The following is a 12753-nucleotide window of genomic DNA, read 5'->3' as shown; positions in this document are numbered from 1 at the left end:
AACATGTAACCACTACACTACCAGGGCTCTGCACTAGTCTCAACAGACATTCATTAATTAAGTCTGAAGACCACTGCTGGACCGCCTGAAAATTGCCTCATACTTCGGCAAAAGAAAAATACAACTGAAGAGAGACCAGAATGTGGACGCTACTTATCTGGATATACGGTGGGGCTGCCCTCGTCCTCGCCGTGTAGATGATGAAGTCTACCCCCCTGCGTGACTATGGACTCTGAAATGAGAGGCCTGCTCCACAGGAAGGGCCTCAAGTGCTTGAAGTTTTCAACCTGCACCCCCATCTTCCTTATCCCTGTTTTTCACCTTAGCCCTTCCTCTCCTTACTCTTCCTTTTCCTAATTGTTGAAATCCAAGGTACAGACGGCAGATAATGCATTGGTGGTGTGTGACCAACGATTGAATTTACACGGAGAGGCAAACCCGCAAGACGTCTCTGTGTATGTGTACCTCAGCCAAGAGCCATGCTGCTGTCCACAGCCTACCTCCTGTCGCACCCTCCTCCTCCTCCTCCTCCTCCTCCTCCTGGGCAGTGGCCCCTTCACAAGCGCCTTGGGCATTCCCAGAGTCCCCCTCTTCCTGGGGCTGGTTCTCAGGGGCAGCGACAGCAGCAGCAGCTCCCTCCAGGCTCCCCCTCCGCTGCCACACCTCCCCGATGGCCTCTTGGTCAGGCAAAGTGGCTGAATCCGCCCCGGGTCCTTCGTCCTCCCCACTGGGCACCTGCACCACGGGGAGTGAACCAGGGGTGCAGATGGAATCCTGCGACCCTTCGGCGGGGTCACCGCTGGTGGGCTCGGCAGCTGCACAGGCTCCATCTTCCTCTTCCTGAGATGAAAAGGCCGGGGTCTCCGGAAAGCGTGCACTCTCCACCGAGGACAGCTGCGTGGTGACGCTCTCATTGCAAGAGCTGTCCGCACCGTCCAGGTCGCTCTCCCCCTCGGGCCTGGTGCTGGCCTCGCTCACGCTCTCCGTCCTCGCGGGGTCGCTGGGCTCCGTTTCAGACGACACCTGGGAAGGCTCAGACCCCGGATCCAGGGACTCGGTCTCACTGGTGGCTCTTCGGCTTCCTCCTGATGTCTCCGAAGTGCCCGTGTCTGCCCCACTGGTGGGCTGATCCACCTCCGGAGCGGCCCCCGTCTCGCCGCTGCCCTGGTGCGTGCTGGGCTGTGACCCTGCCCCATTGTCGTCGCCTTCTGGGGCCGTGCCTGAGGGCAAGGGGCTTCCTGCGAGCTCGGGCCCGTCTTCAGGCGTCTCCCCGACATCAGCGACGGCGGAGGTTTCTTCATTGCCAACTGGCTGATGGTCCGGCTTCGTCTGAGATTCCAGGCTCCCATCGTCCGCCCCGGAGGCCCTGCTGACCATGACTAACCCGCCCTCCTCCTCCATGGATGAGGCGCGGCCCAGATCCTGCAGAAACTCGTGCTCCTCTTCGTCCGAGTCGATATGCAGCATGGCGCTGAGCCTTGTGTCGGTGGGAAAGCTGCTCCTTAGTTTGGGAGATGCCCCTATGGCCCGCTCGGAGCAGGGAGCTGCCCCTGGCCTGGGGTGGCCATGATGTTCGAGCGCATCTAAGTAATCGTTGAGTGAATCCTGCCGTCCCCTGGGCGGCGAGGTCCTGGAAGCTGTCGAGATCAATTCCTCTGTGTCTATTTCCAGAGTGGAGCTAGTCCTGAAAGAATGCTTGGGGGTCCCGTCGGCAGTACTGTCCTCAGACACCGGCCCATTGGAGCATGTCGGGCTGTCGTGGAGGGCCCCCGGCGCGTCCTCATCAGACGGGCTTCCCGGGTCGCCGTTCACGCTATTGACTCCAAGTATGGTGCCCACGGCTTCTGGAGAAGCGTCTGCAGCACAGAGAAACTCGTATTAATAATGGCAACAACCGCGCAGTGTAACAAAGTAACTTCATGCATCCTGGTGCTTCCCACCCATGGGTTCAATGAATTCCGTCACCCCCTGGAGGCCTCCCGATAGTTTTCCCAGCGTGCTCAGGGTCACCACCTGATAGAATGACTGAGTCTATCTCCAGGCTGTTTGGCTCGGAGACAGGATCTAGACACTGCTGGGAATTCCACAGCCCACTTTCAAAGGGAAGGCATCAACCCAAGAGGAGGTTGTTTGTGCAAAAACAACAACAGACTTTACCATCTTCTTTGGAAACATCATCAGAATGAGTCACAAACTGCCAGCTAGTGCAAGGCAAACTGCAAATGAGTAAGTAAGGTGTAATGCCTTTCCTTCAGCCACAGAGAAGCAGCCCTCTCACCTTCATGACCAGAGGAGGTAACCTCCACTCGAAACTGGAGGTACCCGCTCACGTGGTCAGCCGGGAGCCTCCTGCCGAGGTTGTAGCTGAGCATTTGGTCCCTGCAAGGGGAGAAAGGGTTCTTTCATCCTTTCTACATCGGTGTCAACTTCCCCCTGTCCCTCCCGGCCGGCCACCCGCCCCCAATCCCAGGACACTGCTCTCCAGACCTGCAGACTCACTGGGCTCAAGGCATTCCAGAGGAATGCTACTCATTCCTTCGCACAACTTAACGTGGAGAAAGCCAGGGATAAAAGGAAATGTATTAGCAAAGGTGGGAAATGCACCAGTACAGTGTATTACTATCTGGTATTTTCTAAGCACTGATTGGCTGTCACTGGTAAGGTAACTGGGGAGAATGCAGATTGAAGGACACGAAAGAGCTGGGAAAGCCAGTTGGAGATGTTCTTTCTTTCATTCATTTTTTTTTACTCCGATGTAAAGCCACCGAGGACTGGTTCCAGATCACTGCACGCAGTAGGAGTCTGATTACACAAGGCCTCTTACGTGTAGCCAATGACTATTTCATGACAGCAGGCTGCTCAGGAACATGTGTGCTAACAGCACACATTTATCCATGGCTCGCCTTCGTGTGACTGCTAATTGTCTTGTTTTCTACTACATTGACATTTTAAAAATTATTCTAAAAAGGAAGTATAGGCATTTATAACAGTCCCGATCCCTTGTGTGTTGACTATCTTGCTCTCCAACAACTCTATTTTGCACATGAATGTCATAGTCTGGCAGTAACAGATGCCGAGGCAGGAGGTGAGAGCAGCGGTGACTGTGATGGTTAAGGTGATCTGCCAACTTGGCTGCATCAGTGTTTTGGCAGTTACATAATAATGTCACTTGGCAGTCAGGAAGCAGTCACCATTTTTTTTCATAAAGATTTTTTTTTGTAATAGACTTGTCTTTGAAACCTAACTATACTGATAAATGAGGAATGTGTGTATTAAACATTACATGCAAGTTACATGCTTATATGATGTAAACGTCAGATGGCATTACATAAGGGTTATAATCTACATAAGAGCAGGGATGCCTTTGTCTCCTCACTGCTTTATTACAGGCACTTAGGTAGTAGCTGGGTCCTGAACGTGCTCAGTATTTGTCCATTAATGCATTCGCCCAGAAACGAATGGAAAAGAGCTTCTCCCAGCACTGCCAGTCCTCCCCCACCTCTCTAAACATACTGTCATCTCATCATTTCTTAGTTAAAAATAATACCAAGGTCTTCTTCACGTGTTATCTGGTCAATAAATGCTAATGGTAGTGTTGCTGGTGAATAGTTACAAAGGTGCACGCTGTTAGCTAAGAGATCTATATTTAATAAGAATGATAAAAGGTAGGTATTAATAGGCATGTAGTCCTCTCCCTTTTCTCACTAGCGTATCTTGAATGCCTAACTTAGTACTTGACTTTCAACTGCTAATGAGTTGATACCATCTCATAGTGACCCGATAGAACGGGGTACAACTACCTGTGGGTTTCCCAGACTGTAATTCTATATGGGAGTAGAAAGCTCAGCCTTCTTCCCATGGAGTGCATCATGGTTTCAACTGCTGACCATGCAGTTAGCAGCCCAACATACAACCACTATCCCACCAGGGTTCCTTTGACTTTCAATAGACATTCCAAATATTTGTCTCTTGACTAAATTAGTTAAAAGTGAGACCTTTCACCTAAAAAAATCACTTCAATGGGCTTTAATGCTGCTTATTAACCAAACTGGCAGGATAAACAGTTCAACTATTAAACTTATATAAATACAGGGAATCCTGGCTAGTAGTGGATTCTGAGTTGAGTTTTTTCCTCCACTGAAGAACTGCCAGGAGTCATCTGCTCTGGTGATCTTGTCCCATCTGGTTCGATTTGCAACCCTACCCCACTCTCTTTGGGGTCCAAAGAGGTCTTGTCCCCGAGTCAGCATCGGATCAAAGCATGGGATCAAGGATGAGCTTTTGGCAAGGAGAACAGGATGATCTCTTTAAGAGTCACATTTGAACAGATGCTCTCCAAATGTGTTAGTGCAGAATCCTACTGTCCTATAAAGCCTTGCTCTGTGAAACCACACGCATTCTGAGCACTGGGCTCGACTAAACACAGAAACAAAACCCAGTGTTTTCCACAAACATCAGTTACTTGATGAAAAAGGAGTAATCTGATCAGAAATACATTTTTATATGGCAATATTCAGGAAGCCTTGGTGGTACTGTTGGGTAAGCATATTAGACTTGGAACCACAAGGTCAGTGGTTCAAACCCACCATATGCTCCTGAGGAGAAGATGAGGCTAGCTATTCCCATAAAGATTTACAGTCTTGAAACCCCTACAAAGCGTTGCTTGACATCTGAATGGACTCGATGGCAGTGGGCTTGGTAAGCCAATATTTGATAAGCTAATAAGTATCTTTCTTATTTAATAAAGGAACCCCCTAGGTTTTTCTATCACGCAATACTTCCAATCTACTTAGAGTGAAATATTTCCAATTTCTGCTATCCTACAAATTCATGCTAGACTTCATCCCAGTCACATGGCATCTATGATTGGCAATATTTTAAGTGTACAGCTCTTTAAAAAACGAAATGAGATGCCAGTAAGTAACCAACAGCTTCAGGCACTGACAAGTGTTTCCCTCCCTGGTCATTCTTGCTAGTGTACACAGCTGGACATTTTCACTATGTGTCACCTGTATAATGCAGATCCCATGGCTATAATTATAGAAATGAAATCATACATATATCCTATCTCTTGTAGTTAAAGCTTACTCGCTATAATCTTTCATAGTCTATTAGTAATACTTAAAACTCTGAATCTATCTCCACCAGAAGCAATAAGTGCTAGGCTTCAAAATAATTGTGATTTCTTCCCAGCTTATATTGGAAGGCTGCTGCGATTTCTGTATAATATTTCTACGTCATGTGGTTTGGCTCAGGCACACAAAATCTATTACCTTTGATCGAGAATTCGAATCCATTATGATTTCTGAGTTTCAGATTTTGAAGAAGTCTCAGAGATTATCTGCTTTAAACACTTTATTTTTCCGATTGGAAAACTATGCCCAAGAATCTTGTGACTTGCCAAAATGACATGGTTAACTAGGTGCAACGTGAGTGCTAGTGATCATCCTTTCTTGGCTACCTAGAGTACGGGCCCACTCCCACCGGTCCTTGCAGGACCATGGGGAAGCCAGGGCTCTGGAGCAGGTGACTACGAACTCAAATTCCAGCCCCATGATGTACTCGCTTTCACACAATTTACTTCAGATTCCACATCTCTGAAATGAACAGAAGTACAGAATCCACCTCCCGGGGATGTTGAGATGTTGTGACTGATGAGTGTCATGCACTTAACTCCAGACAGTGAGGAGGTTCCCAGCACCTTTGGTAATTATTACTGCCGCTGCTGCTGCTATTACTGCTGTGACTGATACACCTAGACTATTACCGCACTTTCAGAATATGCTGCTACACTGAAAAAAAAGGCAAAAGACGTCCCTTCACTACCTCATAGCACGAATGTTGCTGATTTTGACTGTGTTGAACAGGTGAAAATGCAAACCACACCAACAAAAGGAATAGAAGCATGCTCTGATTTCTTGACCGCTTTATTCACAATTTACAAAGAGCTCCCAGAAAGAAAATAGACATGTGATCCCATTTGACAATTCAATGAATCATGTGCAGTTGCCTAAATGAGCACGTGTTGTAAATAAGACCTCATCAGAGTCTGCGTCTCATTTCAAATAGTTCCAACCAGGATGCTTGGTTTTCCTAGACCCTAAGCTTTGAATCAGGTAAATCTCTCTGAATAGGATAAGGCATGTGCCTGCCTTACCCGTGAACTCTGCTCTAAGAAGCAGGTTTTCCAGAAAGTTTTCAAGCTAACCCCAAACAATGTAACACTGACACAGTAAGGGTAGGCTCTGCTTAAAAAGCTTAAAAGAAAAAGATGCATAATTTTAGACAACAATTTTTTGTCTCTCACACACTTTAATGAGTTTAACCCACAGATCCACTGCCATTTATAGTGACTCTATGGGACCGAGAAGAGCTGCCTCAGGCTTTCGATCTTGACAAACCAGCAAGTCTACAGGCACTTCTATTTTGAAAAGACGTCTGTTGGTACTTTTATCCGTAAGATAATACACATACAAAGTATAATTCAACTGTTAATCTTAATACTATCCTTGAAAGTAAGGGCTGATTACCCAACGGCCTGGCGCTCCAATAGCCTCTGGACTGGGATGGTTAGTTTCCCCAGGAAACGCTTGATGATAGGACGGCTCTTGGCAAATTTGTCTTTAATTTCAATTTCCAAGACATCCGTCAAAAGTGCGAAAAAGGAATATTTCTGAAAAAGAAAAGCCCAGATGCACTGATTCAAAAGGAAGGTTGACGTTGCGAGGTCTCATTTTATTATTCTAGGAAATGGTCTCTCCCCTAAATCCTGATGGCACTCAGGGTCCACACGGCAAACACTGCTGCTGCTATTGTTAATTCTTTCTGCACTCGGTGCATTCACCGTGATGAAAGTGATGGTTAAAAGTCTGAATTGCGAAAGGATCTCACCAGTCAAGCATCTGCTCCTTCCTGGTGTCAACTGTTTCGGAAGATGTTATCAAATATTAAATTATGCATAATACAATTTCAATACTCACGAGGTGTATTAGATCTTAACTCATTGACATTTCATTCCCTGTTACAGGATGGATTAAATGGACTGCACTGATTAACCACACTAATCCCTAATCTCACAGGATTTTGAAGTTGCAAAACATAGTTGAAAATATTTCTTCAGTTGGTTCAATTAGGAATATCTACAGAAGAGTGTGGTCGCCATGATCACGTTCAAATAAAAACACTGCATTTGAAATTATTACAAGGATCGTTTGTGCTGGCCTAGGAAAATACAAGTATGAGGTTAAGCTAGACTTGGCTGTTTGGGATTAAAATGGAATTGAATATTAACAAGAATAAACAATAATGTAAAGAGCTTTATACATGCATTTAAAGTACATAAGTGTACAGAGCTTTGGCCATTAACAAAACTCCTGCGTTTATCACTCACCTCCGTTTTATCCCTACAAGGAGAAAGGTCTCTTCTTTGAGCGGAGGTCCCCAGGATGAGTAAATGATGGAGCCAAGACTCTAACCTCAACCATCTCACTTTGCCCATGACAGTGTACCTGCGACCACAGTGGTGTGTCTAGCACTAGGCAGCCTTTTCACACTTACAATGAGCTTCTTAGTTCTGCCAAGAGTCACTCTGTTTGGCAGTCTGCTTAGTGGAGAAAGCACTTGCTTAAGCTAAGGAGTGCCTTGGTGGTGCACAGGGGTAAGCACTGGGCTGCTAACAAATCACAGGATGGAGGTTCAAGACTACCCAGAGGCACCTCAGAAAAAAGGCTTGTCGATCTACTACTGAAAAACCAACCGTGGAAAACTCTATGGAGTGCTACTTGGACACACAGTAGGTCTTCAGGAGTAGGAATCGACTTGACAGCAACTAGACTTAGAATAACAAAGCCGAGGTAAAGCCCCATCACTGCCATGAGCAGCTAAGGACGCCACACCTTGAGTCTCCATATGTGAACCAGCAAAATGGAGACAGGTCAATGTTGTCTATTATACCTGCTGGTAAGGCTTGGACAGGCAGCAAGGTCGCCAACTTGACAAGAAATGTAGAATGCTAGAAAATAAGGTTGCTAGTATCATTATTATGCCTACCATGTGCCATCTAGAGTGCATAATGAGATTTATTTCATTTTCAATGCTTCCGAATGTGGTAGATTAAATGGTATGCCTTTAACAGTTAAGGGCCATATGGGATACTAGTTCTTTTAAGCAGGTAAAAGAATGCATGCAACATTCATCCACTTAAAACCGTCATATGAACTACCCGAATGCGACATCGGACTGTGTTATAACTCCTTGCTGTGGAGTCAATTTTGACAGACAGAACTGCCCCGGTGCCTGGGCGGGAGTCTGTATGGGAGCAGACAGGCACACCCTCCTCGTCTCTCAGAGCGCAGGCGGGTTGGAGGCTCGGACTTTTCATTTAGAAAGCGGGCCCCGAACCACTACACTGCCAGGGTTCTTCAGAGTAACTCCTATGCCTGCTTCTTCTCTCGATTTGATTTTATAGGCTTGGAATGACTCCCCTGTCCCACGGTGTAGTTTTAGGCAGTGTGAAACCAGAGAGTGCTACTGCTATGCTGTGCATAGAGTGGCTGTGAGTCACAACACACCTGACCGCCTAATGACACCCCAACACTGTGCAGAGCACGTGGTCATTAAACATTTGGGATGTGAACTTATCAGTTGTGTAACTCATATGCCAACCAAAGATTACACGACAGCACTCCGCCAGTCTGTGAAACCTGCCTGAGACCCCTCAGGGCGGCTTTGCTCCCTTGGATGGGAAACTGCTTCTTTGACCTCATGTAGTTCGAATGAGAAATCCCTTTCCTCGATTTCTCTGGCATGGTGCACTGAAAATCACTGCTAGTTGTGAAGAAGTCTAAAATAACACAACCTGGGCACAAAGCCTCGCTTAATTAACCTCGATGGCTCACCTAGTTAACCCAGACAGCTCCAAACGCACTGCCGTCAAGTCGGTTCTGACCCACAGAGAGCCAGGGGACAGGGTAGAACTGCCCCGTGGGTTTCGGAGGCTGTCACTGTTTACAGAAGTCGGAAGCCCTGTCTTTCTCCTACCGAGCAGCAGGCACATGGACCACCTTTTGTTCACCTTTTGACACTGAAGATGCCCAGAGAGCACAGGGAAGAGATGAACTTGTCGATTAAGGACCACCCCTTACCTCTCGGTGCCAAATTGGATTCGTGGTGTTACTGATGATGGTGGATCTTCTCTCCTGCCCATGGTGGGCACAGGTGGGGAAACTGCTCTTCTTACCTGGCTGGATGGACATCTTAAGGTATGGATCAGGATTGAAGAACATGCCTTTCTTTAGTCCAACTGCCCGGAGATCTTTAAAGAAAAGGGAGAGGAAGGAGAAGGTGGGGAGGGGGGATGGGGGGGGGAGGAAAAGAAGGAGGGAAAGACCCGCAGAACTTGATTAGGACAAGCAGCTCCAGGCTTGCTTTGGAGAAATCACAGCAGGAGCTCTAAACAGAAACTACAGTGTAAGACAATAAAGAAAGTGACTCACACACTTTCTTTGTGGGGACAATCTGAGGGTCTCCTTGACTGCTACAGAAATGGAATCCCCTCATTAGCACCGGTTCACATGCCCACACATGCCACCTCCCAGACCACTGGAGCCTGGCAGCCAACACTGCAGACCGTGTCCTGAGAGACTTCCTTAGTGAACAATTTATTTCCAAAAGGAAACCAACACGCCCCTTCTCGAATCTCCCACATACGTGAGTGAAATGGGTTTTTGACTAAGCTTATCTGAGGCGGAGTGAACTGACGGAGCTGAAAGCAGGGCATCAACACTACTTTGAAACTGCAGACTACACACTCATCCGCACTGTGTTTCAAATGTCCAGCACCAATGGATGGAGGTATGGATTGTGATAAGAGCTGTATGATCGCCCAATAAAAAAGAAAGTTGTGTGGAAAAATTATTAAATAAAATAAAGTGCCAAACACAAACTTCAAAAGGTCTATGGAAAAAACGGAGATGAGAGATGATGGATTTTTTCAATTAACTGTTTGAAGCCCCCTTATATATTTTATAAATGTGACAAATGTTAGGGATTTGAATGTTATTTGCTATCTTAAGTGACTATGAGCTTGTCTTTTTGATAGCCTGTAAAATGACTTAAAGATCTAACAAACATCTCGTAACTTATTTTAGATTCAGCAGTTGTTGCTTCACACTGTGTGAGCTGCTAAAATCCCAAATGAAGTCTGTTTAGGGAGCAAACTGATCCTATTAAAATATAGCTAAGAGATTAAAAAATAAAATTAAAAAAATTTTAAAAGCCAGGAAATAAAGTTGGCTCCACTCAGTTCCCAATGTTTTCCTAAAACTATCAGCATGAATAGGTGGAAGGAAACAGAGTAACCCTGAAAGAATATGGTTTCCTGGTCACTGTAACCGTTATGCTCAGTTTAGGGAGGTCCTAACCTCCGAGTCAGAGAGAAAGTCTGTTGATGAGCCGAGTCTTGAAAGACCTGTGGATGGCCTAGGGAGCAAACTCTGAACTGCTGCTGCTAAGTGCCATGAAATTGCCATAAGCTCGTAGTCACCCTGCATCACAGAGGAGCGCTGCCCGGAGGGTGTCCTAGGCTGTAAACCTCACAGAAACAGAGCACCACGTCTTCTCTTCCAGGAGCCACTGTGGGGCCCGAACCACCAACTCTTCTGTTAGCAGTCAAGTGCTGTAACCATTGTTCCACCGAGGCTCCCGAACTCTGCATCCTCCAAATCAAACCCATTACCACCAGGTTGACTCTGACCAAACCACCCCTAAAAGAGACAGTAAGATTGCCCCAGATGGTTTCTAAGACTGTCTCTCTTTGACGGAAGCTGAATGCCGTATCTTTCTCCTAAGGAAAGGCTGGTAGATTCGAACCACTTTACTACTAGGTTGCCTTAAGCTCTTGATTATACTTCCTCCCCCCAAAAAAAAGGCCATATATGGGCAATTCTATATAGGGATTCTGAGGCTATCAGAACAGGATAGCCTCATCTTTCTCTGTAGGAGCAGCAAGAGGATCCAAACCACTGGCCTTGAGATTTTCAGTCCAATGCTTACCTGACAGTCCCACAAGGACTCCTTACCACTCCTTCAGGTGACTGTCAATCATAGCAGGTCACCAGCGTTAGCTCATGCAAGGTCATTCTTAAGACATAAGATCGTCCTTGGATGGACAGGATTGGTCTACTGTGGCCCATAGAAACGACGACACGCAGGTTGTCATGGCAAAGACACATGATGAAAACAGATCAGGACTATCTTGGGCCACATAAATGAAAGCCAGTGGGTGGGACCAGGTGAGTAAGTTAGCAAAATGCCGAAAAATCCAAGTGATGTGAGGAACTCTCCATGAACTACAGAAAGGTCTCTGATGAGGAAACCAGTGGGAGAAGGGGGAGGTGCGGCCAGAGTCTCATTAGCCTGACAGCCCCCATTTCTGGCTCCTCATAAACCGTGCAGACCCCCAAACCACACCAACTGCCACAGCAGGAGCCGCATTTCACTGTTAGCCTCGCCCTGCTACACTTTCCACGTGGCTTTCCTCAGCACCAAGGCGCTTTGAGAGGAAAACGCAAGTACACGCTTACATTCTTGCCCCTGTAGATTATGTTCATGTAGCACTCAAAAACAGAAGATTAAAGCTGTTTTCAAACACGGGAGTTTTCTACAGTGAACGAGGAGCAACAGCTAGGGGACTGACCACCACAAAATCAAACAGAGGTGAATTATTCAAGCAAAACTCCGCTTGGAACAAAATGCATTCCACCAGGAGTTTCTGACACTGCGGTGGAGGACATTACCGCGGGAAGGATGCTGCCACTCGGGGCGTCCACAACGGGCTTCTGCGCAAATAACCCGTCACCGCATCAGACCAAAATGATGGATCATTTTAGCCGGATAACTCAGCTTACTTTATACACCTCATTTTTGCTCTCTGCTTATCTTGTCTTTTATATATTTTACTGCTTAAAGTATCCACACCCCATAAGAGGCAAAAAAAGGACGGTGTCCACGAGGTGTGGCATATCCCACATCTTAGTTTAAAGACTTTTGGGGGGAGAAATATAAGTCAAAACACAGCTTTATGTTAGCTGTAGAGTTCAGTGACTCGTATGCTTATTATTTATAGATAATTAAGAGCAGAATATGTGTAGGCAGTCATTCTATAGTGCTTAAATGCTCTCAGATAAATATTATCATCCACTATCAATATGCAGCAACCAGACTGATTTTTAAAAATTAGCATTATAAAATTGTTTTAATTGCCTACATTTTTGTAGCCATTTCTTTACGCTGCCTGTGACTGTCTCACCACACAGTAGGGAAAACACAGGTGTTGGGTACCTAGCTTCCACATGTACAGAGGTGAGATGTTAGAAGAATTCATATTTAACAAAAAAGCACCTGCATCTCAAAACTGATTTCCTACTTCTTGGGAAAATACCATCAGGTTGTCAGCTTCTGGGCGGTCATTTTCCCAAGTTGAGTCGAAATGATACTTTCTGGAGTAATAATTAATTTGGGATTGTTAGGTTCAAATGGTATGGTATTTTATCACTTGAAAGCTAACAACAATGATGCTAAACTAAAAACCTATGATGTGGCCAAACTTCCTATTTCCCAAGCTATTGGGGTTGGTTAATTGTTTTTATGTCCAGGCCAGAGATTTCCACGTCTGCTAGCCCTGAAGACTATGAGAATCTAAGGCACTGGTTGCAAATGGAAATGTTTTCAGATAATGAATGAAATTAGAGAAGT

At 46.0% G+C, this 12753-nt stretch overlaps 1 protein-coding gene across 2 annotated transcripts in view; it reads right to left on the bottom strand.

Annotated features, from left to right (window-relative positions):
- Positions 1 to 12753, bottom strand: part of HECW2 (HECT, C2 and WW domain containing E3 ubiquitin protein ligase 2) — a 431089-nt gene that overhangs the window by 138753 nt on the left and 279583 nt on the right. For both annotated transcript variants that reach the window (XM_075529169.1, XM_075529170.1), the window contains 4 exons: positions 9144 to 9313; positions 6531 to 6673; positions 2279 to 2379; positions 501 to 1856 (listed from right to left, as the gene is read on the bottom strand). In XM_075529169.1, the coding sequence (XP_075385284.1) occupies positions 501 to 1856; positions 2279 to 2379; positions 6531 to 6673; positions 9144 to 9313 (1770 nt within the window). The remainder of the gene's footprint in view (positions 1 to 500; positions 1857 to 2278; positions 2380 to 6530; positions 6674 to 9143; positions 9314 to 12753) is intronic.

Source organism: Tenrec ecaudatus, chromosome 13 (assembly GCF_050624435.1).
Source record: "Tenrec ecaudatus isolate mTenEca1 chromosome 13, mTenEca1.hap1, whole genome shotgun sequence".
Classification (NCBI taxonomy): Eukaryota; Metazoa; Chordata; class Mammalia; order Afrosoricida; family Tenrecidae; genus Tenrec; species Tenrec ecaudatus.
The sequence above is the reverse complement of the archived record's forward strand: the minus strand, read 5'-3'. Positions and strand labels throughout refer to the sequence as shown.